The following is a 26,318-nucleotide window of genomic DNA, read 5'->3' on the forward strand; positions in this document are numbered from 1 at the left end:
GACGAGCTGGTCGACGCCTTGCATGGCGGCCAATCGCTGTTGGTGTGTGAATGGGTGAATGAGAAGCATCAATTGTACAGTACAGTGGTTTAAGCAACAAGACATCCAAAAAACAGGCATCATCACATACAGTATCTTTTTACTTATTCTCATTATTTGGAGGGATCCTGACTGCTGAGAAGTCTTGACACTGAGCACATCTTTATCCATTTCACCTGGCTTTTAAAAAAAACTCACATTCAAATGCTGGCAACATTACCTTCAGCACATGCACAGCAAAAGATGACACACAAGCCGAATTAACATGCCTCGGGGAAGGGCTTGCAACATCGCCTTTCCCTCTGTTTGACTGGTGCATGCCACCTCTCGATGGGCTTGACGAATCATCACCAGCTCCTAAAACACCTGTCTGGCCTTGTACTGTGGCAGCTCTTCGGCGCAAGGCCCTACCACGGAATCTAATCTAAGAGCATGCCAACAGCAAACACTGGCCAACTTAACTGTGTGAACTTAGCAACACTTGCAGTAGAGCTTGATAGTGCTCATGAGATCGCGGTAGCAAGAGGTCGATGAAAACTTTGCGGTTTTGTCACAATCGCTGCTGTTGAACTAAACACACCTTTCATTAACAGGGCAGTCCATTGAAAAATAATTTAATTAATTGTCATGCCTTAGGTTTTGCTGTAATGTTCAGTGGCCGTATGGCGGTTCCGGAGATTCTGGTGCTGGCGGAGGATCCGTCCGGAGCAAATAGGGAGACTCAGTGCGTGGCCACCTCCTCCCGTGACCTTATGGTTGAAGACCCTGGCCCCCATTTTCAACACTGAGGTTTCATGCAAAGATTGTCTGGAGCACTGAAATGCCCACCTCGCAGGGGCGTCTAAACAGTGCGCCAATTACTTGCCGAAAATCAACCTTAACCAAAGGTAAGACAAAGGGGGAAAAGAGGGCAGGGAGGAGCGGCAAAAGTTTCCTGATGTCAGCCTGCTGTTACACGCAGGCTTATCAGACCTTCTGAGATAAGGGCCTGGGGGATCTGCGGTTACAGAACAGCGACTCTACTCCCACGCATCCAGAGAAGGCCGCAGCCAAACCGCGGGCTGACAGATGCGCGACGCGCCCGCCGGCGCCCACGAGCGACGCCGGGACATGCCGAGGCAGAGGTCCGTCGCCCACACGTGCTCAACCCTCCGCTCCACCTCGCCGCAGAGGAGGGCGGGGGGCTCCGGCCCATGGAAGCCGCATGTGGACATGTAAATGGTAAATGGTTAGCATTTATATATCGCCTTTATCCGAAGGGCTGTATAATTGATGCTTCTCATTCACCCATTCATACACACCCTCACACACTAACGGCGATTGGCTGCCATGCAAGGCACCAACCAGCTCGTCAGGAGCATTTGGGGGTTACAGGTGTCTTGCTCAGGGACACTTTGACATAGCCAGAGCGGGATCAAGCCCAGGATGAATTGATTTTCAGAGCAGCATCTCTAACAGTCAAACACATGAATATACACACTCTTGCCATTGAGAAAATGATCATCAGTGCTCTATGAAATGTTTGACTCAGCCTGCACCCTTCAGAGAGAAACACAATCTGATACAACTTAAATGTCACATTTCACAAAGTGAAAGACAAGAGATATTGACACCACAATACTAGGGAGTAGGTTCAATCTTTCTATATTTTCTGCAGGCGGTTTACATTATATTGACATGCCAGGTATATATTTTTTACTCTACATTTCATTTTAGCTCAGACAATACACTGCTTCTGGGAAAATGGGATATCTTCACTTATGAAACTGTACACCCTGTTCTCAGCAACCCCCAGAGATTGGCAATCTTGAAGGATCACATGAAAGTAACACTGAAGTCCTGCAGCGAAAGGAGGCAGGAGAGTCGTGTGAACAGCATAGAGGCTGCGGAGTAACAGGCCGCTAACATAAGTGAGCCACTGCATCAGGTCAGGGACAAGGCCACAGATGCTCTGACCAAGACTGAAGAAGAAGCTTTGGCAGAGGAGGTTGGGTCTCACTGCTTAGCTACACCTTCGTACAGTCCTGTGGTAGGATATCCCTAACCAGGTGAACTGGGTGAGCAAGCTCCTGCAGTCTGCTACAATGCAGCAAGATCAAAATGATGGCACTGGAGCTTCTCTTGCTCATTCAGAAAAAGCATCTGGAGAAACAGAGGATTGTCCTGAGGACTGCTTGTACACTTCTGGTGACAGTGGTCTCTAGCTTTTCCAAGCTAAAGCTCATCAAGACCAACCATGGGTCATCAAGATCGCCTCATTGGACAGGCTATTATCAGTATTAAGTACTTTGCATCTAAAACAAACTAGAAAGCCAATGTTTTGAAGATGATGAAGATTGAGAAAGGAGACGGATGCCAGCCTCACACAGAAATAAACGGTTGCTCATCATACATTGTATTTCCATTTTATACTTCATTTTAGGTTTATTCTTGTTTGCATGTTTATCATTTATTGAAAGCATTGTCTTGTGTTTTGTGGTGGAGAATTGTATTTGTTTATTATTTGTATTTTACGCATTTGCTCTGATTTTAATTTCTTAACAATGCAACTTTGTTCCTAACATTAAAATAAGCATTTGATGTATAACGTGTAGCATATGGTCTCATTTATATGCATATGGTTTCAATGCAGATTCAGTGTGTGTTCAGGAGTGCTTGTGGAAGGGGGTGAGGCCCCAAAGACATAGAAACAGCCTTGCACCCAAAGATCATGGTTTGGTATATAGCACTGGGGCTTGATGCGTGCTCTAATGCCATCGCCATTTGCAAAGTATAGGTTGGAGAGTACTCTTGAAACAGTAGAACACGCTACTGCACATTCATAACATTTGCGAAGCTAAAAGGAGGAAAGAGGAAAGAAAGCTTGTATGACAGACCCAAAACAAGATTAACCAAGACACAATAGGTTATGAGCTCGTTTCTTCGTAAACGAGGATAACTTTTGCACAAATACTGTTATATTGTTATTGTTCAAATATCGTTATGCAAGCTTGATGGAAACTACAAAAACTTACCCTCACTGCCTGAAATACGAGCGACACAAGTTGGTCCACTGTTTGAACCAATGATGCAATGTAAACGTGTGAGCTCGCAAAGAACGTCAATTTAACAATAATACCTTGGAATCCTCACCCAAATTTCTAATCGCCAATCGTGCTAGTTTTTTGTGTAATGTACGCAATGTTATTTGTTGAACAACGCTCACAACTGAAGTCCATTTAGGATCCCGAATGAGGGCAAAATGGACCACAGAAAGAAAAAAAATCTGACCGGTTTAAAAGTTTATGTAATATGCACGCCTTTCTTTAATAAATCAGTATGTGTCTCCCTATGTCGGATGTATACGCATTTATTTAAGAATGAAACAGGTCAACGCAGTATAGGAACTATTATTTGGCGCGCAGGTGTAAATCTAGCAACAGGTCATCACAGCAGCAAAATAATACCTTCCAACACGTGTAGTCATCTAATTGTCTACAGTACGTAAAACCATGTTAGCCAGCTATAGTACATGATACTAAAGAAAGCCACCTGCACCTCAGCTGTTGTCTATACCCGTCTATAAGACTATGACAATACGGTCGTCATGGTAAATTCAGTCAAGTTTAAAAACAGGCACAACTTTAGCCCAGCAGTTTCCTTAATTAACTGTCAATGCAATGCAGCAAAGGAGATTACGATGTGCAATAAACAGTTAATTAGCCTACAACAGTTAATTAGCCTACAACTTTACTAGAAGAGAGTGAAATGACCAAATACAGCCGTTATTACCTAGCTAACCTTACGTTAACTTAGCTAGGCAACTCTTAGTTACAGTAAGTATACTGTAGATGGGAAAGGTGAACAAAATGCAAAGCACGCGAACGTACACACTTAGCCAAGACCAAAGTTTTCAAAGGAAAAACAAGAGACCCCTAAGTATAATATATCTGTTTTCATAAAATTCAGATTTTCCTCAATTTATTTACAATTTAAGTAAATAAATAAACGTTGCTGGAGGTCGCGCGCATGTTTCTGTCCACACTAAGTTACTCTACCTGTCACTCTTCGCTGTCTTGCGAACTTTGAAGACTTGCCAGCCAGCTGAGGAAATGGTCCTGGTTTCTACTGGATATCCAAGTATAAAATAATATTTAACTATACTGTTAATTCTTTTCACCTGACCTGATACAGTATCTGCCACTGTATTTTTATTCAGCTCGCGGTTGTGCTTCCCGGGTGAGGGGATTACGTTAGTTGACAGCGTCATCTCTCACTCCCTTTGTACATTCTCTCGTGCAGCCCACTCTTAAAGGCGTAGGCATTGTTTTTTATTTTATTTTTTTGGCAAAATAATTACAAATGTGTGTGAATGTCGCTTGTGTTGTACACGTTGTGAAAGTATATACATATATATAATATAAAATGTAAAAATCTGGCGAGTTATTTTTGTTTTTTTCACACATTTTCATGTAACTATTGAACATTGAAGACATTTTTTTTTTCTTAAGTTGTGGAAGGGATACATTGCACAGTATGAGAAGGGGAGAGTGAGAGGGAGAGAGAAAGACTCTATTGCCACTATGTGGTGCTACTAAAAATTGCAACCAGGAGTTCCACTGCAAACCAACTCACCCTTGTACTGTAATTATTATGCTTACAGTAGGTAGCTAGGGCAGGGGTTCTCAAAATAGGCGTTTGCCCCAGTTGCATCACATTAATTCACTCATGTTCAGAGCAATTCACAAGAGTCATGCATGCAATTCCAGAGTCATATGATTAGCTGTGATAAATTTGGCAACATTCTGAAATCAGTGAGTGTAAAACACACTTTCCAATTTTTACCAACTTGCATTCCATCCATAACTGTACTCCCTATGATGTACCCCCTGTAAGCTGTTGCTATTAGACACTTTCGATGTCTATTGAGGGATGAAGAACCCTGTTAAACTGAGAAATGGCCATCTTTTCATTAACACATTGCATATTCACATCAGTCTCTGGCAACAAGTGCTGTAATTCTATATAATGGTTTAAATCAACAATAAAACTGGTTCAGGGTAACTGGCCAACCAAAAGTATTTGCCATTTTATTACATGTTTTTAGTACATCTCATGGAATCATGTCCATCAATGGTTCTGTGATATGAGACCCCAGTATTGCCTGACAAGTAGACACTTTCTTGTTATTTTTATACAAGTAAGCTTTAATCATCTGTATTGAAGCAAGAGGTTCACATCCATTTAAAACAATTGCACGCATACAAAGTACATACTTTTCATTGCCATCTGTTGCAAGAAATGCCAAATAATGAAAACAGCGGTGAACAGATTGAAAAGGGGATAAAAATCTATTTACTGTACAGTCCTAAAACACCAACATCCAGAACACCCACGAATCATTCTTTTTTATACCCTCTACCACAAAGCTTTTTAAGTCTTGAGAACAGTTCGAAGTTTTTGACTGTAACAAGAGAAGTAACACAGAATGGCAAATCTTGGACAATTTAAAAGAACGCTGTTGCAGCATACAACTGGCTTAATTGCAGACGAATTCCCTTTACACTAAATGTAAGGGGTTTTAAATGAACCCTTACATTAGGATTAGGATTAGGATTTGGCAAACTGTCTGTTGAAGTTGAAGGTTACCAGTTGTACATTTGAGTTGTATAGTGGTTAAAAATGAACTGTATAGAACATGCACAAGTGTGGCAACATTACACTACACTAATGAATCTCAAAATGTGCTGAAGATTAATTGTGAAGCAAAAGAGGCAGACAGGTTCAACACTCAATTTAAAATGTCCAATGCCAACGTGACACACCACAGTAAGTACTGCTGAAAAAAGGTGAATTGTAAAAATCCCAATACATCAGTTCCTCATTCTGCATTAAATACACTACAATCTCATGCAAAAGGAGTACTTTTTTGTACAGAACGTCCATATTAGTTGTTTGTTCAAAAGGAAATAAACAGCAAATTTGTAACCAAAAAATGTCTGGGTTCATACGTTCCACTTTTAAACAGACTGAAATCAAAGAGATTGAATTTAAACTAAAATAGAGTTTCAAACAGTAAAAAATGCAGAAAAAGAAAATTCTAGTATTCAAAACCTGCTAAATGCAAGGAATCTAAGTTTGACGAACAATGCTCATACAAGGCATACAAGCCACACACATGAAATATATGATAATTTCATGAGAAGAAAGAAAGGCTTTAACCCTTGTGTTGTCAAGGGTCAAAAATTACCCGCCAGTATGTTTAACAACAGAGATAACCCCCTAAATAATATTTTTTCAACTTGAAATTTGATGACAAAGCTTGTGATGAGTGGTTGTTTCTACATGCAAAATAGATTTGGGGTTTAAAATTCAATTAAGCTGCTTTATTTTTGGGGTTTAGTGAAGGCGGGTGATTTTTTATCCTTAGGACAAGGAAAGTATACAGAATGTTAAGACTACACAAGGGTTACGATGGTTTTGGAAAAATGAAGTCATTTACCCTCTTGCTTTTCTTTTTATCAGTAACAAATGAATGACTTGCTGATTTTTAGATGGTAAGGAAGTCAACAATTCCACCCACATGGAGTGGTTTTAAGGTCGTGATGACATTCATACAAGGGACGTGAAGTAATGCAGTAGTTTGCAGACAATATATATAAGAATTATGGGAAACACTGTCCCCGATAATTATATCCACCCTACAGTGAAATATGAGAGACACTGCTCTCGATATATACACGCTGGTAGGCAAAAACTACCTTCTTCTTCACATTATGGAAGACACTGCTCCCGATAATGTTTTAGGATTAGAAATAAAAATGTACCAAAATGTGTGTACCAGAAACAGCTGGGGTCTGTAGTGACCATGGTGTAAACATACTTGGTGTTCATTTTTTTTCCATCTTGATGGAAAACATCTTGAGGTCTGAAAAATTAGTAGACATTTGACTCAATATCAACTGCTGGGCAACGCAGCAGCTTCCAGTAACAGCTGTTGGTAACAAGTTTATTTCCGAAGCAGATGCTGCTTTGTATATTCGACAGTATAACTGTCATAATTATGGAAGGCACTGCTTCCGATAATTATATAACAAAAAGGCGTTAAAAACACTATTTATAGTGAACCCTGTCACTGATAAATAAATACAAATAAATATCTTATCTCAGTGCCAAATGGTGAAGACCCATTCTTCCCATCTTAAAGAACAAACCAACAAAATAATATAGAGGATGCTTTAGGCCAAATAATACTGACTATTGGAGAAGATAATGATTACAGACCAAGTACTCAAATATGAAGGGAGGATCTAAAAGATCACTGCTCAGAAGGCATCAAATTTAACTTTTAGTTTTAGCTACAGAAAAAGTATTAGTATTAGTGATGTTATAATGCCATTCTGTTATGAGCAATTCATTATTTATATGCAGCCCTTTAAATTCATGTCATATCCTGTGCCAGTCAATTCTCCAGTCAGCCAGAATTTTTAAAAAATCCGAAGTACAAAAAATGGTTAATGACCTATAAAAAGTTTCAAGGATCGCAAGTAATTTCTCAAACATGTAACAAGCATTCCCCCATTAGATTGACCTGCATTTTATAAATGTTATAACTTTGGAATTTTAATTCTAAAACCAGCAAAGTTAGTTTTCAGTTAGGGGGGATACTATCTGCTGGCAAAACCTTTTGTTGCAATCTACCTGATTAATAATCGTTTGTGCCGTTATCCTTTTGTAATTAATACCAAATATTTGTTGTTACCTAGAAACAAACCAGAACTTTTAGAATCTAATTCCATGAAATGAATGCAGGCTTTTTACATCACTTATATTCCAGCAGAGATTTTTTTAAGGAATTAATCCGTTTTACGGTTATTAATTCTAAGAACATTCCAGAGGGAGAAGGGCCATTTAAATATTGCACAACAAATCAGCACACATTGATTTTTCTAATTTCAGAACCATGCCTATTTGCACTTGGGAGTGTTATATTTTGCATTTCTTGGGTAGGAGGCACAACGGGCCTACTACTCCAACTTCAGTAGCCAAATGTCCCCGGCCAGAGCATTGGCACAGCCTTGGATGGTCCAGGTAGCCAGGGCAAACTGGTTCCTGAAAAGATCCACTTCTGAAGCAGCCAGGCCTTTTTTAAGGCCTTTCAGGTGATCCACAATAGCCCCCATGGTGTGGGAGCCTTTGCCGATGAAGATGTGGCGGAACAGAGTCTCCTTCAAGGGTACATATGGAGAAAGGAGGTTTTTTTCCACCTGTGAGAAGAAAACAGACATTTAAATTGGTCATGTGGTTCACGATAACAACACGTTTATCTTTAAAACATGATATACTTGGGCCTGCACCAAAAGGCCAGTGTGTGATGGGATTTCATGGCAGAAAATAGCTAAAGTTGCAAGCCGACCGCACCACAGCAATTCCATACTGGACAGTGGAAAGATACGCAACAGAACTGCATGGCCGGAACACCACACCGGTGTATGTCCTGTAGTTGAAACATTGACGTCTGAATGATGTCATTTCTACAAAATTGGAAGCGGAATGGTGAGCCGCTTAGGGATGCATTTACCCTCATGATGCGGTCGTTGATGATGCGGCACCTCTCCACGTCGGTGAGATCGCTTTCTTTGATGTCGATGACAAGGTCATTGGAGGCGCGGCTGTATGCCCCGGCCGACGACATTATCCACTGTGCGGTTAGATCCTTGGGCAAGATTTCTGACTGAAAAGAAACCAAACGCTATTTGAGAGTCCACACAAAACCAGAAACTCAAAAACTCTCAAAGCATTGCCGTTCCCTATCGCAGTCAAAGATATCATTACTGTTAAACTCCATCTGTACCTACCTGCAGACCTGGGTCAAATATGCAATTGTTTTGGATTAAACTACTTTTCTGGGCTCGATTGATCTTGCCTGGTGCAACTGAGCCAACCAATAGGACCAGAAGGTGCGGTTTGCATTTCACATTTCATAGGTTCAAAAACACCAGACAAGCTCATTAAAGCGTTTGAATCCAAAACAATTAGATATTTCACCCAGGTCTGCCAACCTCCAGGTTCAGCTCCCTTTCACTTGAAGGAGGTAAACCTCCCCCGTTTCTCACCTGGAAAAGGTACTGTGACATCAGTTCCATCTCTCCTGCTGTGGACACCAGGAAGGTGAAGGAGAGCGTGACTTACCTGCTTTAGCTGGTAGAGTTGGCGGTTGATCTGGGCGACTTTGCTGCGGATCATGCTGGTGTATGCCTGAACATCCAGCTTCAGCAGGTGGTCGTGGACCAGTCTGAGTGCCATCTGGCCCGCCACCTGCCCGGCCGCTACTGTAAAACGCCCCAGGCGAAGCTTGGTGGCCTTCTGCAGCTTGTCCTTGGTGTCCAACATGGTTCCAAAGTACGAGTAATCTTTAGAGTCCCCCTGTGGGAAACCAAGGGGCATTCAGAGAAAAAACATCAATGTCTGTATCTGTATGACCTGTTGTTGGTCTTCAAGAATTAACAATATGTAAAGGTACAATAGGTCATTTCTGACTTCTGACACTCAAGAGAGGAATAGTAGCAACAAACCCCTTCAAACCACAACACTGATTATCCCTCCCCCTTCTCTGTAAACGCGCTGCCATTGAAACGCCATTGGCTGTGGCAATTAGAACCAATTTTCAACCAATGAGCTTGAATTATTGAACAGTTATACAATGTTTTGATACAGAGTGTCAGGCCGTCAACTGTATATTTTGAAACCCAAATTTAAGGACTATAAACACAGGCAGAGGGTGAGTCAACATGTCAGTGAGACTTTTTCAATGATAGGGAGGCATTTACAATGGTCTTGTAGCAATGTTTTAACACAAAAATCATACCTATTGTACCTTTAACAAATACTTTTGTAGCGCTGGTACTAAAAGAATGATATGTTCCATAGTGTGATATGGTCCCAGTACTAAAGCTGAGGCTACTGAAGGAAGATTCATGCTTCAGCTGCCAGAATATTTCCCAGTTCATTGTTCATCACCAACTCTTGTACATCCATCAGGATGGATTTTAACGGCTCAGACATTGTAATCGGTACATTGAATTTGGGCCCTGGGGTGGATGTGTTCAGTATTTTGAACAGGTAGCAAATATGCAAATTAACTATAAAAAAGAAAATTAAATCCTTACCTCAGTGAAGCGGAATGAGACGGAGGGGATCCCCAAAAAAGCCAGGAAGGGGTATGCAGTGTCATCCATCCTCATGGGGACCATGCTGCCAAATCACAATGCAGATCACAATGCAAATCTATGCAACAATGTTCACAATTAATATTTCCACACTAATGTGTGGGTTATATACAGTTATTTAGGGGGGGCATTTTTCCTTGCCAATAACTTTGGAGAAGGCATGGAACATTATGCAGGATCCACCTCAAACATGTCCAAACAGAGAACACCTGGAAACCGATACTACATTTAAGTTTTCTGGGAACATAAAATGGCAGTAACAATTGAGGCCTAGAGAAAGTATTTGGATGTACAAATAGCTAATGCGACTGAAACAGGACTTCAAAACCCTTTCATCACAAAACCTTAATATGACTTAGATATACAAATAGAGCTTGGTCTCTACTCACACGTCAGTCTTTGTTGTCCGTTTACCACGGCCTGAAATAATGTGCACTGGAGACCCTTATAAGCCATGCCAATGACAACGTTGTAGGACAGCATCTGTTTTAAGAGGTACTCACACTTTTTTTTTCCATTCTATCCCACCTGCCTGTGTATAGAGAGTTTCCTGTTTTTGAGAATTGATGGGGCTGTTCACCTGTAGTGAGAAAAGCAACTTCATTGTAAAGTACAAAAATGGGAAAGCGGAAGGAGCGCAGATTCATTTTACTAGCTGTGACATCATACCTCCCTCAACGTGCTCTCAATCAAGCTGTGCAAGAGGGGGCTTGCAGATGCCTTAATGGCGTCATCTCCTGAAAAAAGCCAAATGAAAATGTTTGTTTCACATGTTGAACATCTCTAAAAGTTACCAAATCCTTTCACCAACTCTTGGCTTAAAGGAATATGTCAACATTTTGGGAAATACACCTTTGTACCAACGAATCCCAACTTGAGATACTCAATTTCATTTTCATTTTTGTGCGATCACTGGCTTGGTTTCCATGGTAGCATAACGTGTTGGCTTAGCATAAAGACTTGAGGTCTATAGGAGTCAGTAGCGTACCACTTTCAAAGTGAAGAAATACACCTTACAGCAACTCCAAAGATGTCTTATTTACATAAGATAGCATGTGCATTTGAAATACACGTGTGGGAAAACAATTTCTTTCTGAGAAGTTAGACAGTTGGAACAATAACCACTGGGCACACGTATCCTTCTGTCTGGGTAAGTAAATGTTGGTGTATTCCTTTAAAAAAAAAAGGACAAAGATATGCAGCTGTCGAGCTAACCTGCAACCACGCCATCCAAACTTATATAGGAAAAAGCCTTGAGGTTCAGCGAAGACAAATATCCCTGAATGAAAAAGAACAAACATTTACTTTAGAGTTTTTTCTAAAATAAATCCTGCTGCAAGTGCAGTGTCCATGCTGTTTTTACCTCTAGCCACTCGGTGGCACCCACGCTCCCAAATTCACCAGCACTCCAGCTTGCAAAAATAATACTCCTCCTAGGCCTGAATCCATCTGGAGAAAATGGAAAACCAATGAAAGGCCTTCACTAATGCAGAAACAGTATAAAAGTTTACAAAAATAAAAACTGCACAAATCACAGGAAAAATAAAAAAAGAACAAGTTCCAGTTGCAATTGTGTGGTAGTTTCCCCAAATATTGTCTCTACTTGAGGACAACAGGTATACAGTGCAGTCCAATAGTATTTGGAAAGTGGTACAGTTTCTGTTGTTTTTGGCTCAGTACTCCAGATTTTAAATGAAGGAAAGAATAATGATGTTAAAATGCAGACTTGGTTTTGAGGGCATTTACATCCATATCAGGTAATCAGTCTATGAATTACATCTCTTTTTAAACATACTGTACGAATGAAAGGATGCAATTCCTGCACGCATCACCCGATATGGATGCAAATGCCCTCAAATTCAAGGGGACAGTCTACACATTTACATGGTTCCATTTCAAATCCAATGTGCTGGATAGCGCACAAAATGGCCAGAAGAAGGACTGCACTGTATGATCAACTAGAACTATGCAGTTTATAAAGATTCAGAAAAATCAACTTTCTACTACCAATTGTAGAATGAGACCAAACCAATCCAAACCAAACCAAACCAATTAAAATTTGGCTTAAGAGGATGCAATGAAGAGTTAATCAATTGATAACTGCTGTATCTGATCACGGACATTACATGTTCTTTTTGTGTATGCGAAAATGATGATCTGTGTGAATACTATTCACATACCATCTTGCTAGGACTAGAAGATAAAAACAGCTAAATAATTTGGAAAAACCTTTTATTTTTTTTTATTTTTTTTTAAATGTTGATTTATCTATTGACATCTTTTTCTCAAGCTTATTTTCTGAAGGCCAATGCACAAAAATAAGGGCATTTATCCTACAATTTTCAATTCAATTATAATCAGTCTCTACAAAATGCCTCCTTCTTCCGTGCCCTCCCCATTGGGTGAAGCATATCACATGACAACCAGACCAGCCTCACCATTTTTCACCATGTCTGAGATGACACGAGCCAGCTCCACCAACAGGCTGGTGCCTACAGTCGACTTGGCAAATCCTGGGCCCCAGGAGTCTCTCTGTGCACCAATCACTAAGTACCGATCTACGAAAGAGATGAGAGAGAGAGAAAGATGCTAAATCAATTTCAATGGAATAAACACCAAATAATAATCTTCAATCACATTTACATATAAAAACACTGAGCAAAAACAGAAACATTGTAGCTCAGAACGGTAATGGCTGCAGGGAGTAAGAGGGTGTAGATATTTTAACAACCCCTGGTCTACATACTATTACAGTACCTGGGTCCTGGGACATTCTGATGAAGTCCTAGCAGATTGTATGTATGCAGATTGAGTTGAATCTAGTATGCACTGAGTTAATTTTTTTGAACAGTACCTGGGTCCACAAATCCCTTGATGATACCAAACACGTTGTTGATCTTCTTGTCCACAAGGTCGTTGTTGACTTCCACCGTGACCACATCAGCGACCCCACCCATCTTGTAGTCCACAGCCAGAGCCCCTGGCCAAAAGGAACCGGCACTGATCCCACTCATCTTCCTGTGTAGGGAGGAAGGAGAGCTCTTCTGATGAGCAGTGAGCACCAACCATGCAAAATTAATTCATACATTTGGTCTGGTTACTGGAGTGGGCAGAGGAGAACAGAGGCATGAGACGATACCTGAAGAGTTTGATCGCCATGTTGGAGGAGATGGTCTGGGCAAGGATTCCAGGCAGTCCCGAGGATTTTATGGGGGGAAACTGGGTGTGGTTGAAGGACGGGAACCCCGGGGTATATGGGTCACCAGTACCCAAATGGACCTGAAACAACAAAAATAACATAGGTTCATAGCACCTCCATTCCATTCAAAAATACCAAGGAGGAGCATACTAGTACTTGTCCATCTGAAATAGAAAGTAAAAGAACGATCTCACAGTCTGCACTTTTAGTTACTTTGGATTAAAAGCGTCTGCCAAATGACTCAAATGTAAATGTAATGTAATGTAAACCAGGGTAACTGAGTATTTCATGGAATCAAATGTACTGATAATTTTCAGACTTAAAACTAACACGCTCCCTTTTCATTGGTTATGAAGGACAGTCTAATAGAATGTTAATGAGCAATGTCATGTCTGACAGCCAGAGAATTCAGTTCAATTAGCAATGAGTCATTATATACAGTAGGCTCCAGAATTATTGCTTCATAAAAATTAAGAAAAAAGGCTGTTATGACATCTTAATTTCAAACATATGGGAAAACTCTATATTTGTATTTCAATACATTTCCTTTCGAAGTCTTTTATCTGCAAAATATAAGACTTTGATTGATTCCACATCCAAACACATGTTGGAAAATAAAGCTTATATCAATCACTGTATTATTTAAGTTTACAGTATTCTTTGCGTATATTTCTCAAGGGTGGCAATAATTCTGGAGGCCACTGTATAATAAAGTGTGGTCTCATTTATTTGTTACAAAAGGCTGCAGTAATAGCTGGTATACTGGCATGGCATGGCAGTGGCGTTATTGTACAAGAAACCGGTTATCTGGGGCTACAGATCTGTGATGAAGGCTTTCAATTGCCTTCTGGTCCCACCTGCTAGGAATTAGAGGCTGAGTCAGCATTGAGCTCTTGACACCAGGGGTTAATACTCACATGACCAAAGAGCTCTGTATTGTCTTCAAGACTGTAGTCGGCAGGGTCTGGGTAGATCAGCACGGCTGCTGCCTTCATCTTGGCAGCATTAGCCACCTGTGGCATACAGAAGAGAGAGAGCATCTTCAGTACAGACTGTCTTTACAAGCATTTTAATCTTGTAATGAGACTATTTTAATGTACTCATGACATAGCGCAAATCCTCAAATTGTGTTCGGGGTCTTTTATTTACTTAGGCTGCACAAAGCACAGGCCTTTATTTGGGGCAGGCTTGTATTCGAGGCAGGCCTTTATTTCTTATTAGGCTTCTGGTGTAGAATTTTATTCTTAGAAATAAAGTAAAAGGCTACACTTCAAGTGGGCCAACACTGTTCAACACTTCCTGAAATCAATTAGTGTAGGCTAATCAGGAAACACCTTTTGGTAAGTCATAGTGTCAGTCTTAACAGACTTAGTTTATTGCAAATATTCTCAAACACAATAAATCACATGCAAGTCCAGAATCCATAAAATAACAACTTGCCAGACACGCTTTCATGAACAATAACGAATTAGCATAGATAACAGCAAGTTAAGGATCTTTTTTTCCTAAAGTGCGTTTTATTGTGAGACATGCTTTTCATTTGGAACAGCATACCGGTAGGCTATCAAAAGATTTTCGCTTTGGTTTGGGATTTAATTTACTTTTGGACTGTTTGATTCTATTGCTAAATGTTGGGACTGATGGGCACTGAAATCTGGGGGGTATTTGATGGTTCACTGTTAAGTTTTATGTAGTTGAAAGAGTGTCGGGATTTCCACCCGTCTGTTTAATGCGAGCCAAGGCAGCCGCTTTCATTCATTCATTGAACGTGCGGAGTGCTGTAAATACATGGAAACCTTATTGCGTACCCAAGTAGCCTAAATTGAGTTAATTTTTAATTTTGCCTGATTTACTTTTCATTAAATTCGTAGGCTGGAATGCCTTGTGGCAACAATTGTGTTTAAATGTATACTGCTTCAGCCTTTGGCAAGCTACTTAGAAGGGGGCGGCAAGCGACTGGTAGCTTGAGAGCAACGTGTTGGAGACCCATGGTGTAGGACAACGACTTTTCATTGGCAACAGTATTAAACCAACCAACAATATTAAATATTAAGAAGAGCTCTTTTATTTCATTGAGTTAAATAGAAACAATGTCTTCTAGTGCTCATGGACTGATAGCCCTACAGGTAGGCAATATTACCCTGTCTTGTATTTGGGGGCCGGCCTTTATTTGTCCGAATCGGCCACGCCCCCGGCTATTATCCGAGGCCCGGCTTCAAATATAATCCCGGACACAATTTGAGGATTTACTGTAATGTAAACATTACCATGGGCTTGTAACATAAGATGAGCGTCAATAACAAACTAGGGGCCTGTTACATGAACACAGATTAAGCTTAATCCTGGACTAAATGCAGCTTCGTATTGAGAATCTCCAATTGAATTTAGGCTAGGACTGGGCATAATCTGCATCTGCAATTTAATAAAAATAATTTGTTGAAACCTAATTATTTTGGTTTATTCAAATGAATTCTAGATATTTTATAAGCAAGAAATCGGGAGCTATGATTTTGTGACTACATCTACATTATGCTATCGGAAAACCTAGCTAGAATCTTAATCTGCCAAAGCATAGTGAAATTAGAAATCATTTTAAAGCCCCAAGCAACTACAGTACACGCCAATGAATGTCCATGCAACTACCACATAACGTCACCTAAAAGGACATTCAAAATGACTGTTTGCATATCGAGCTCAAAGATCATACTCATCCAACCTGAAGAAGTTTGTTCTAACGTTATTGTATGTTACGTGAGTGGCTCTAGTTAGCTTGCATACCTTTTCAAAATGCAGTTTAAATACCATTTTGAAATACAACTTGACAGTCAACAAAATAAGACATTTTAGGCAACAATGAAAAGCGGTGGCATCAGCTCCTGTGCTAGTAAACTGACTGACCTTTCCGGATAAGTTTTCAAAAGTCTAATTAAAATTGACGTGGATGCTCCTACATCTTTATTTTAATGCTGCACATTTAGCAAATTGTAATAATTTTGTTTGCTCAATGAGCCACAGGTCACAACATGCGGAACTGTAACATTACGCATCAGTATGTTCCTAGAAATACAGTATAGGGTGTTGCTGTGGTTGCAACTGGAAAGCGCACGGTTGTGCGTAAAATGATGTTGGGTGTGTTTTAGCCAAGGATTATTTTTAATGTAAATGGTAAATTTATTTGGCATTTATATTGTGCCTTATCCAAAGCGGAGTACAACGGATGCAAGTCATATTTGGACGAGTCCGAGTCCAGTCTGGAGTCCGTGTATGTGCGACTTAAATGCGACTCGAGTCCCCATCTGTGGTCGAGATGGATTTTTTTGTTTTTGCAGCATAATAATAAACATACACAATTAAGCAGCACCCTCCCCTCTTCCCCTCTGTAATAACACAGCACAAGGCTGAATGTAGGTTTTGGACGATTTGTTTACCTTTTCTGCAAAACTTATTTTTCCAGCTCGGAGGAGGACCACACTTTCATTCAGCTGCGCCTTGAAGCTATCCGCAGTTACATAATCCCCTGGCTGGCCATAGTTGCAATACACCAGGTTACCCTGCAAATGAGTTCAAGGGTCACACAGCGAATAAAAAGCACCAGTGCATATAAGGACTGCTTCCCCGGACAACTTCACAGGGACTAGCCCAAAATACACAATTAAGGTGCACGTGTGTAGAAGCTAGTAGTACCTTGCACAAATAACCACATACTTACAATAGTGTATGACACATTTAATTGCTTCATTACAAGTGGTAAATAAAAACATGAATGAAAACATTCCAATAATAAAAAAAACTAAACCAAAAATAACAATTATGGACCGAGATTAAACAGTATCAAATTGAAAAAGTGTAAAAAAAATATATATTTTTAAAAAATAATAAAAGTTTCAGGCGCTGACCTGCACGGTTCCGGTAGCACTGTAGGCCAGGTATGCCTTAGGACTTCCGATTTCTTCCCCAGAGAAGACCACTCTATTCCTGCCGGTCCGGGGAGGTCCCTGCAGCTTCACGTAGTGCTCGTCGTTCCAGGGGCTCATGTCGTAGTTCTCGAACCTTGCGGTAACTCGGTTGGCCAGAGCGTAGTCTCCATCGGAGCCAGCTTCGTGCCTGCCGCCGCTGACAGAAAATTCGCTGCACGGGAGATGGGGAGACGGGTGGAGAAACAGAGGGGGTGGAAGAAGAGGTAAGCATACAGAAAGACGAAGAAACTCGTCTCCTAAACGTTTTCCTACACAGAAAATTTTTTGGTAGCCACTAAAGGGAAAGCCGGACCACCAAGGGAAATCCCGACCGCCAAAATGAGAATAAATGAGAACAATTGCGAAAGCGGCAAGCATCTGAATTAACTGCAGTTATAATTTGGATTTTTGGGTGGAATTTTCAGCCAGCGGACAAAGAAGCGCTGTACGAGTCGCTACCAAATTGTGCTAGTAGTCAAAGAGAAGCAAATAACTCAACTGTTCTGTGGGAGAGCGCTGTAGGAGAGTGCTGGACAACTTCAACAAAACTGGATTAAGATCATCTTAACACAAACTACTCCAAACTACAAACTACTACAAATTGTATGGCTGCTAAACAATAACAATTACAACATTTAAAGTCTAGTCACCTGAAGGTTTTTTCTAGGCTGTTCTCATCTAACTTCTGGTTCAGCAATGTCTTGAGATCGGTCCAGCTCAGAGGGAGTTCTTCTTGGCTAAGTTGCAATGCTATCTCTGGGCTGTCTGAGACAGAGGACTCAGAACAGCTTGGAGAGTCCTGTTTGCTGTGAGCCAAGTACCCAATCAGATATCCTAGTAGAGAAAAACATTAGGTGAATAGCCATCATGGGTGATTAGCAATTGATAGTTAAGTATTGCATCATCTTCAGTAGACAACACATTGGAATGTCTCAAACTAAAAATAAATGAACATCTTATATGCACTTTGGCTTGGCCAACCCTCCAGTTTCAATTAAATAAATCCAAGGCACAACAAACTGGGGCTAATTGACATCAGACACAGAAAGAACACGCATGACAGGATACCATACCACACGTATGGCATGACAGGGTCTGATACCACACACATGACAGGGTTCGATACCACGCGCATGACAGGGTCCCATACCACACGCATGACAGGGTCCCATACCACACGCATGACAGGGTTCGATACCACACGCATGACAGGGTCCCATACCACACGCATGACAGGGTTCGATACCACACGCATGAAAGGGTCCCATACCACACGCATGACAGGGTCCCATACCACACGTGAGACACCCACTTCCCCAGCCTATATTATGCACATTCCCTCACACTGAGGAGCCCACAGTGTCACACGCCTGACCGCGATGGGAAATGGTGCCCCATCGTGCATCCACCGCGCAAGCCTTACCAATGACGAAAATGAGGAGGGTGGTGATGATGAGGAAGCAGACGTTCCTTGGGGAGCGCTGGGCCATCGGGACGTCGGGGGAGACGCGAGTGTGGATGTAGCCGTTGTGCTCCCCCGTGGGGCTGCCCGTCTCCTCCTCCATGTCGGAGGACAGCTTCATTACCACCTGGCTGTTCTCCCCCTCCATGTTCTGCGTCAGGCTGAAGCGGGTATAGGAGCGAGGCTCCCCATTAAACTGCAGTGGCAAAAACAGCAGGAGGAAAGCATGTTGGTGCTGTAGACTAGCGTTCAAATGCTACTAGCCTAAAAGGATGCGTTTTAAATCCTGACTCAAAATGAGCCCTCAGATGGTCTGGAAAGCATTTCACGGACGGGGAGCGGCTGAACCGAAATCCAGATCCCCCATTGAGGGGAGTTTGGTCATGGGGGTGAAAAGTCTCAGCCTGTTATTGGACTGGAGATGGTTGGGGAATTTTGCAGAGTGAGAAGTTCTATGAGAAGTTGGTGCTCTGTCATGGAGGCATTTTAAGCTGAGGAGGCAGGGAGCACCTCCCAGGATATCGCTGGTACTTTGGGGTTATATTTGGGTTTGACTTTCAAAATGACTTTCAAAAATCCAATGTGACAACTTACCCAAACTTGCCCCATCAGTGTTCCAACTACACACCCTCTACTTAACCGGCTATAACTCAGTACTGAAATAAGATATGAAAAAGTAAGGACTACAAAATATGTGCCTCAGACCATAAAATGGTCAGAGAAAACCACACAATAGCCCCTCCCCCCCAGTTTATGCGAATTTGAGGGTCAGCTTACTATTTTTGATATTGTGGACCTGGCGTCGTTCATCGTGGCTTCACAGGAGTCTGAAAGACAAAAAATGAAAAGCACATTATCTTATCTCAAAAAGCTAACAAATACGATGCAACCTTTTGTAATATGTATTGTTAAATACAATACAAAAAAGTCCATACTACTACTACTGCAAGTGAAGTTCAAAGACACAGAACCCAGCATTCTATATAACAGGCACACATTATAAATAATTTGATTGTGGTAGAATGCCAACCCTGGCTTCTGAATCTCAGACATCAAATGACCTCCCTTTTGTTTTATTCGTAACAGTTTACAAACTGACCATGTCTGTGCAACCAATTACACTGTTTAACCAGCAGCCTTCCCCAGCAGTGCCTGTAGGTGGCAGCAGTGGGCTGCACTTCTTTCCTCTCGGTTTTTTAAACACATGCTCCAAAGGAAGAAAACTTTCAGCAGGCGTATTACACAAATACATTGCCAGACAGTAAAATTGCCAGAGAAGTACATTTTGTTCCTAAATACCCCTAGGTATTTAGTCAGCTTGATATCTACAAAAGTATGCACAAGTATTTAACATTTTACAAAAGTTGGCACCGTGTAATGTAATTGGATTAAAATTAATGCATCAGTTACATTTTGGCTTGCAATATCAGGTTCTTTACACTGCAGCTCTTCCATGAATGCACAAAAAGCTGACATAACTTATAACTAAAACAGACAATATAAAAAAACAGTTCACATTTTTGTGTCGTATTGGGATTATTATAGAGTACATAATGGGACTATAACAAGATAACAGTTTCCAGTTTTCATGTAATGAGTAAACTTGGGCGTTTAAGGCTCTCTCTCTTCGGCAGTATTTTATCCTCATTATGGTTGTTGGTGCAGTAAATGATTTGTGTAAAGCCAGAGTTGTGTTTTTCTTGAATGGAAAGAAAATCAAAGGTACTTTGACACCAATTAGCATTACGAATGCAACTGTGGGGCATTTGTTTTAATAATAAATAACTATATCTAATCATTCTGATAATTTTATGCAGGATGCAGTCTAGTCTAAGCTAAAGCACTCTGCATGTCCATTTGTCCTGAAATTATGCCCCTGTTGTGCAGTATAATATCTAATTAATTTGCATATACAGGCTTTTATTGTTTTGGCTATGGTCCAGTCTATTGTAGCATGCTTGTACAGCCTATTATGGGAGTTCTAAATATAGATATTTTTTATCGGTTAATTGATTGAATGTCACCAGTTAACCAAACCATGAAAATACTGAAAATACTCATCCCTAATTCATATTCAGATTTATCTATTAAGGACAGAACATTTTTATTGTTTTCTACTGAATCTAATCCATGTCAGTCAGAACAGCACAAACCCTGATAAGAAATGGCCATCAGTTAAACAGAAATCCAGGCCTTGGGGGAGACCATGACCACAAAATGTATTACAATTACGCATTCCTCCAAGTAAAGATTGCTGAATTCTACAGGAAACAAGTGTAGTTCTGAGACTCAGTACCAGATCTCTGACAAATAACAGCCTGGACAAAATTGCAGCTCAGCTTTTTAAGTTTGCTCGACAGCTGAGGGGAGTTTGAGGTGTTGGCCACAAAATAACCGCCAAAATTTAATCTCTCACACTATACTCAAGACAACAATGGGCCAACAGGATAAAAAGTTGTCTCCTTCATACCTAGATAAGCACTTGTGGTCCCTTCCCCCATCGTAAAGGGGAAGTTCACCCAAAACATTTAATTAAGGTAGGTCCCAGGTACCATCTATCCGTTCAGACAGTTTTTACAAGTTTTCTAGATATCCACAGCACACCCTGATACATGGGCCCAAATCTTTGTGTGCCGATGTGCGAAAAACAGCACCAGTTTTTTTTTTTTTTGGTGTTGGCAGGCAATGGTCAATGGTAAATGGCCATTTATATAATAATTACTATGTGCAATCGATGCCTCTCATTTACCCATTCACACGTACGCAGGCACGCACGCACCAACGCCGATTGGCTGCCACGCAAGCTCATCAGGAGCATTTAAGGGTTAGCTGTCTTGCTCAGGGACACTTCAACACACTCAGGGTGAGATCAAACCGCCAACCCTCCAAGTGCCAGACGACAGCTCTTACCGCCTGAGCCAATGTCGCCAGATATAAAGTTCCTGAACATTTCAGGTCATATCTCCATAGTTTATATTCTCCATACTCCATATTTTTAGTATCATTTCATTTGCAAATGAGTTATCCGAGAGTAGCTTTCTCAATATGTAGATGAACACGTTACTAAGAACATTAGCTGAGATACGACCCATGGAATATACTGTTTATACAATACTTCCAACTATCCTAACTTCATTCATATTTACATGCCTGTAACACCCAGATAATCTAAAATAGAAGTCGAATCGCAATTACCAGTATAGCCACTGTGGATTATTCCACTTTTTAAAACAGGGTTTAGTCACCCTTGATCAACTTTAAAAAAACATCTGTGAATTTGGTCTATCGTTTTGGTAGTCCTATTCTAATCTAGCCCAAACTATCTAATATTCTTCCCTTTAAATGCATGTAAATGTATTTTGTACTACATATAAGCAAACATTTTTACAGTCATTTCATTTATTCTGGCTGTTGGCTCGCCACAAGTAAGAAGAAAGAAGTTAAATGAATGGAATGATACAGAAGGGGCTTTATCATGCATATAGCCTTTCATATTAATACACATGTTCAAGTATGACATACGTCATGTGTACTTTAGAGCAAAGAGTGTGTGACTTATAGTGGAAGCAACGCATGTTGCGAACAGCAGTTACGGCTGTGTGACAGAATTGTGACAGCCTATGATGAAATAGAGAGAAAACTTGAAAAAGCACTTTGGCTGTGGAGACCACAGCCTAATGGAATATAAAACACTGGATACAAAACGTCTCCTTTTGTGCAGCCGAGTAGCCTGGCTTCCCCTTGGACTGCATTCAAGTGCTGTGTCTGCGCTAATGGCTTCCAAGATGTGTGCGTGAGAGATATGGAAGTGCATCTGGTGGGGCCCCACCCTACCAGGAAGGGCTACGTGCGCTCAGAGCCCCACATGAAGTAGCACACAATCACAATCACAAACCGTAACGCCCTTCCCACCCCACATCACCCCCAGTGCTCAACTTCAAATACCACACTACCTTAAACCGGAGAAGGAAAGGCACTTAGGCTACCTGAAAATAACCCATTTCATTCAAAGAAACACAATCCTCTTTTGTCAACGTGTCCCCATTTACAGCAGGCCAAAAGAAGAACATGATTTCAAACTGAGGAGCCCGTTGCCAACATTTCAAATGTAATCAGTCAATGGGTCCTCAAAACAACTTGAATGCATGGCTGATGCTTTCATTCAGGGACAAACCGTATCATATAAACTTGTTTTATAGTAAGCTGGCACTTTGTGTGCACTGGAGGCTTGGTAAAACAGCAAAGCCGGTCAGTTTGTTCACTCCTTTTGTCAGACAACATTTCGCTGTCATCAAGCCCAATTCAGGTTGGAACAGTAGAAGCCCTGGCAACACAGCCAATAGGGTTCACTAGGCTGCAACAGTACATCAAGTAATGTGAACAATAGTATCGCCGTTGGAGACCACGGGGAATGGCCTGTGCCTGGACAAGGGTTGGGGAAATTCCCTGGAGAGATGTCTTGCAAGCAACCTTTTCACAGCAAGGAGAGCTACAATAATACAAACTTTATTAATATTGCAGCAAAACAAAGCACGGAGAATGCATCACACCAATGTGAGAATACACATTTTAGCAGACGATTGGGTGCGATTCCTCCTCATTATTTTTTATCATAACAAGCACATGAGCGCACCCAACAATGGGAGAGTGTTCTGCTTCATCTCCTGCACGTATGCTGTGGCAGAGCACTCACCCCTCCCTTACATTTTTGCTGGTTATCTGTCACAAGCACAATTTATTCTTTTAAGCAGTTTTCTAACTATATGCATTGTACATATCTGGATACATATATCCTAGGTTACATTGTACTACATTATATTTTTCTCCCACACAAGGCAACCAGTTTGGGAGTGCAGAGACAGTGCTACTAGTAATGTGCAGTGACAAAAGCAAATTCTACAAACACTGAAGGCATTGTAACCCCCTATTCAAAATGATTGATTTGAATAAATGAATAGCTAACCATGCTTAACACCTTGTCAAACCCCACACAGACCAAGCTAGCCTTTAAATACCTGACAACAGGTGAGGGAGAAAAGTCTGACATGACGGGCAGCAAATGGACCAGTATGCCAAACACACAATGCAGGCAAATTGCACAATTCCCCAAATAAAATAATCACTTCACCAAAAAAGGTCCTAAAACATCCTCACCCAAGCAAGTAAAAAAGACCTCAATGTCCTGGCATTAGTAAATGTACAGCTAGATGGTTCTCATCACATGAGCAGCTCAGAAGCTGGTATACATGTGATTCAATATCACTGATTGTGACAAGCATCTCACCCAGTACCTTACAAAAACACCATTAGGCAAGTGTGTTTATATTGCTCAGGTGAGAACATCTGCCACTCAGGTCCATTGCCGTAACTAACAAGAATTATAATTCCATTCACAGAGTGCTTTACAGCCAAACAGGCTGAGATGTAATAATGAAAGTGTTAATCTGCTAAGCTAAGTAGGCAGCTACATTTTTCTGAAAGTTGTGAGGGGTCATGTGAGAATCACATTGGAAAGTAACAGAACTAACACCGCAATCTCCAGGCTATTCATGGAAGGAATTAGAACTATAATCCAGCAAACTAATTTATATTTCTGTTAGCAGAATGTAGTCATTTGACATTTTCAATTGTTTTACAAGATTATAAAATAAATGTAAACAGACATACACACACAATGAACATCAGCGAACACTGTGAGTGTTGGATAGAGAAGTACTGTCAAGGCTGTGAAACGCATAACAACACTACAACTACACGGGATTTCAATGGTTGTGCACAATAAAATGAATCAAGAGATAGGCCGGCCTTCCCAAGGACATGACAGACAAACTGCCTGCCAGGGAAATGTCAAGTTCACATGCTGTATACAACAGAGCTACTTAAGGCCACGATAAAAATCCGTTTTTAACCTAGCTACAACTTAATGACATTGTAGGGTACGTTTGTATGATACTGCGTACACAGTCTGTTCTAATATCTGCACATGAAATTATACCATAGCTAAATGGTTTCAACCGAATTACACAGCAACGCATATGGTATGAAGGACACCGAGTATACTACTGTACTCCTGCTAACTAGCTACCTAACCTAGTCAAAGTTCCAGTGCGCTGGCTAGCTAATGCTACGGTGCACGGAATCAAATGCATTATTTGTTTAAATAAAATGCCAGTAGCTAGCTAGCATTAATAAGCTAAATTAACGTTACTCAATTACCGTACATTAACGAGCAACGTTAACTTGCTTCATCGGATTTCAAGGTCAATATCCATGTTTCTTCCTTGTCCTAAACCAGCTACTATTGCCAATAGTCGCAGGTTACACGCTATAGCGGTAAACCACAGAACTTACTTTACGAAAGCTATTTTGAGTAGGCCAAAACAGCCAATTGTAAGGTTAACGTTAAAGAAATGTCTAGCACAATATATCTACCTAGCTACTGACAAGGTAAATAACCAGATGTGAATGCCTGTCAAAGATCTACTTTACTGAGAGAAAAATCAATGGGGCATTAACCTGTGTTAGATAGCGAAGATCATTCTGTACTGTACACACGTGCATAATACTAGTGAGACATACCAGGAGAGCTGATGTTAACAAATCACAAACTTAACTTACTTATTAAACTTACTAATGTGGATACCCTATTATGAGTGAAAAGAACGCTATCTTACCAAATGTTCCCAAGTGACGGCTTTCTATGTCACCAACTCGACGGGGATTCTGCCCCTTCTGAATTTTCTGGTTTCACCGGCACCTCCTGTTATGTACACGACTCTTATTGGAAGAAAAGGAAAACGTGTCTTCCAAAACGCAACTTCCGGTTTCAGCACAGCGGGATCCTTGCTTTGTGCCAGAAATGGCTGGAGAGTGACCTCAACATACAGATTTAATTTGTATTGTTTATTTTTTTGGACAAAATGTAAACTTGAAGAGAACTGCGGTGTCTGTTTGTGCATACCGTGTCAGTGGTTAGGTTTCTTTGTTGTGATATAATACTTGGATAACCTGAAAAAACGTAACTGGTACCCCTCAAATCCATGCCTTGTTTTGCCTTTTGTTAGTCAACTGCTGTGGTAAAATGTAAGAAGACACTGAATGCCACACCTGATTTTGCAAAAGTAGAAGTTTCAGTCAGTTTACAGCCAAAACTTCATGATTTGCCACACTCATTGCTGTCTGGAAACACTCAGTGAGCACTTTAATAGGTATTTATTAGACTTATTTTTATACTGCTGTAGCCTATCAACTTATGATGCATTGTATGTTCAGAGATGTTCTTTTACTTTACATTACATTACATTAATGGCATTTGGCAGATGCTCTTATCCAAAGCGACATACAGTTGATTAGACTAAGCAGGAGATAATCCTTCCCTGGAGCAATGCAGGGTTAAGGGCCTTGCTCAAGGGCCCAACGGCTGTGCGGATATTATTGTGGCTACACTGTGGATC

The 26,318-nt window shown here is 40.8% G+C and overlaps 2 protein-coding genes across 2 annotated transcripts in view; both read right to left on the minus strand.

Annotated features, from left to right (window-relative positions):
* The window catches only part of LOC133128489 (activated CDC42 kinase 1-like), a 65,939-nt gene extending 61,694 nt beyond the window's left edge, over nucleotides 1-4,245 (minus strand). Inside the window, exon 1 of the mRNA XM_061242068.1 lies at nucleotides 4,077-4,245. The gene's annotated coding sequence lies outside the window, so the exon portion shown is untranslated. The remainder of the gene's footprint in view (nucleotides 1-4,076) is intronic.
* Nucleotides 4,246-5,072: 827 nt separating this feature from the next.
* Nucleotides 5,073-25,647, minus strand: LOC133128360 (transferrin receptor protein 1-like). The gene is made up of 18 exons (XM_061241787.1): nucleotides 25,539-25,647; nucleotides 19,642-19,691; nucleotides 18,826-19,060; nucleotides 18,053-18,236; nucleotides 17,343-17,574; nucleotides 16,875-16,997; nucleotides 14,364-14,459; nucleotides 13,387-13,526; nucleotides 13,102-13,265; nucleotides 12,686-12,805; nucleotides 11,611-11,696; nucleotides 11,463-11,526; nucleotides 10,917-10,984; nucleotides 10,751-10,827; nucleotides 10,188-10,272; nucleotides 9,211-9,444; nucleotides 8,600-8,752; nucleotides 5,073-8,285 (listed from the first exon to the last, which is right to left on the minus strand). Exons 2-18 carry the CDS (start codon nucleotides 19,672-19,674, stop codon nucleotides 8,046-8,048), a joined length of 2,334 nt encoding a protein of 777 aa, XP_061097771.1. The 5' UTR covers nucleotides 19,675-19,691; nucleotides 25,539-25,647; the 3' UTR covers nucleotides 5,073-8,045.
* Nucleotides 25,648-26,318: the final 671 nt, after the last annotated feature.

The sequence above is a fragment of the Conger conger genome, chromosome 5 (assembly GCF_963514075.1).
Source record: "Conger conger chromosome 5, fConCon1.1, whole genome shotgun sequence".
Lineage (NCBI taxonomy): Eukaryota > Metazoa > Chordata > Actinopteri > Anguilliformes > Congridae > Conger > Conger conger.

What these genes read in the sequence shown, in the direction of transcription:
- LOC133128360 (XM_061241787.1), bottom strand. Translation starts at nt 19,674, where the DNA reads ATGAACGACGCCAGGTCCACAATATCAAAAATA. An exon ending in TTGAGAGCACGTTGAGGGAG is followed by an intron (nt 10,828 to 10,916) that starts GTATGATGTCAC and finishes TTCTCACTACAG; the next exon opens with GTGAACAGCCCCATCAATTC. An exon ending in TCAACGACCGCATCATGAGG is followed by an intron (nt 8,286 to 8,599) that starts GTAAATGCATCC and finishes TTCTTCTCACAG; the next exon opens with GTGGAAAAAAACCTCCTTTC.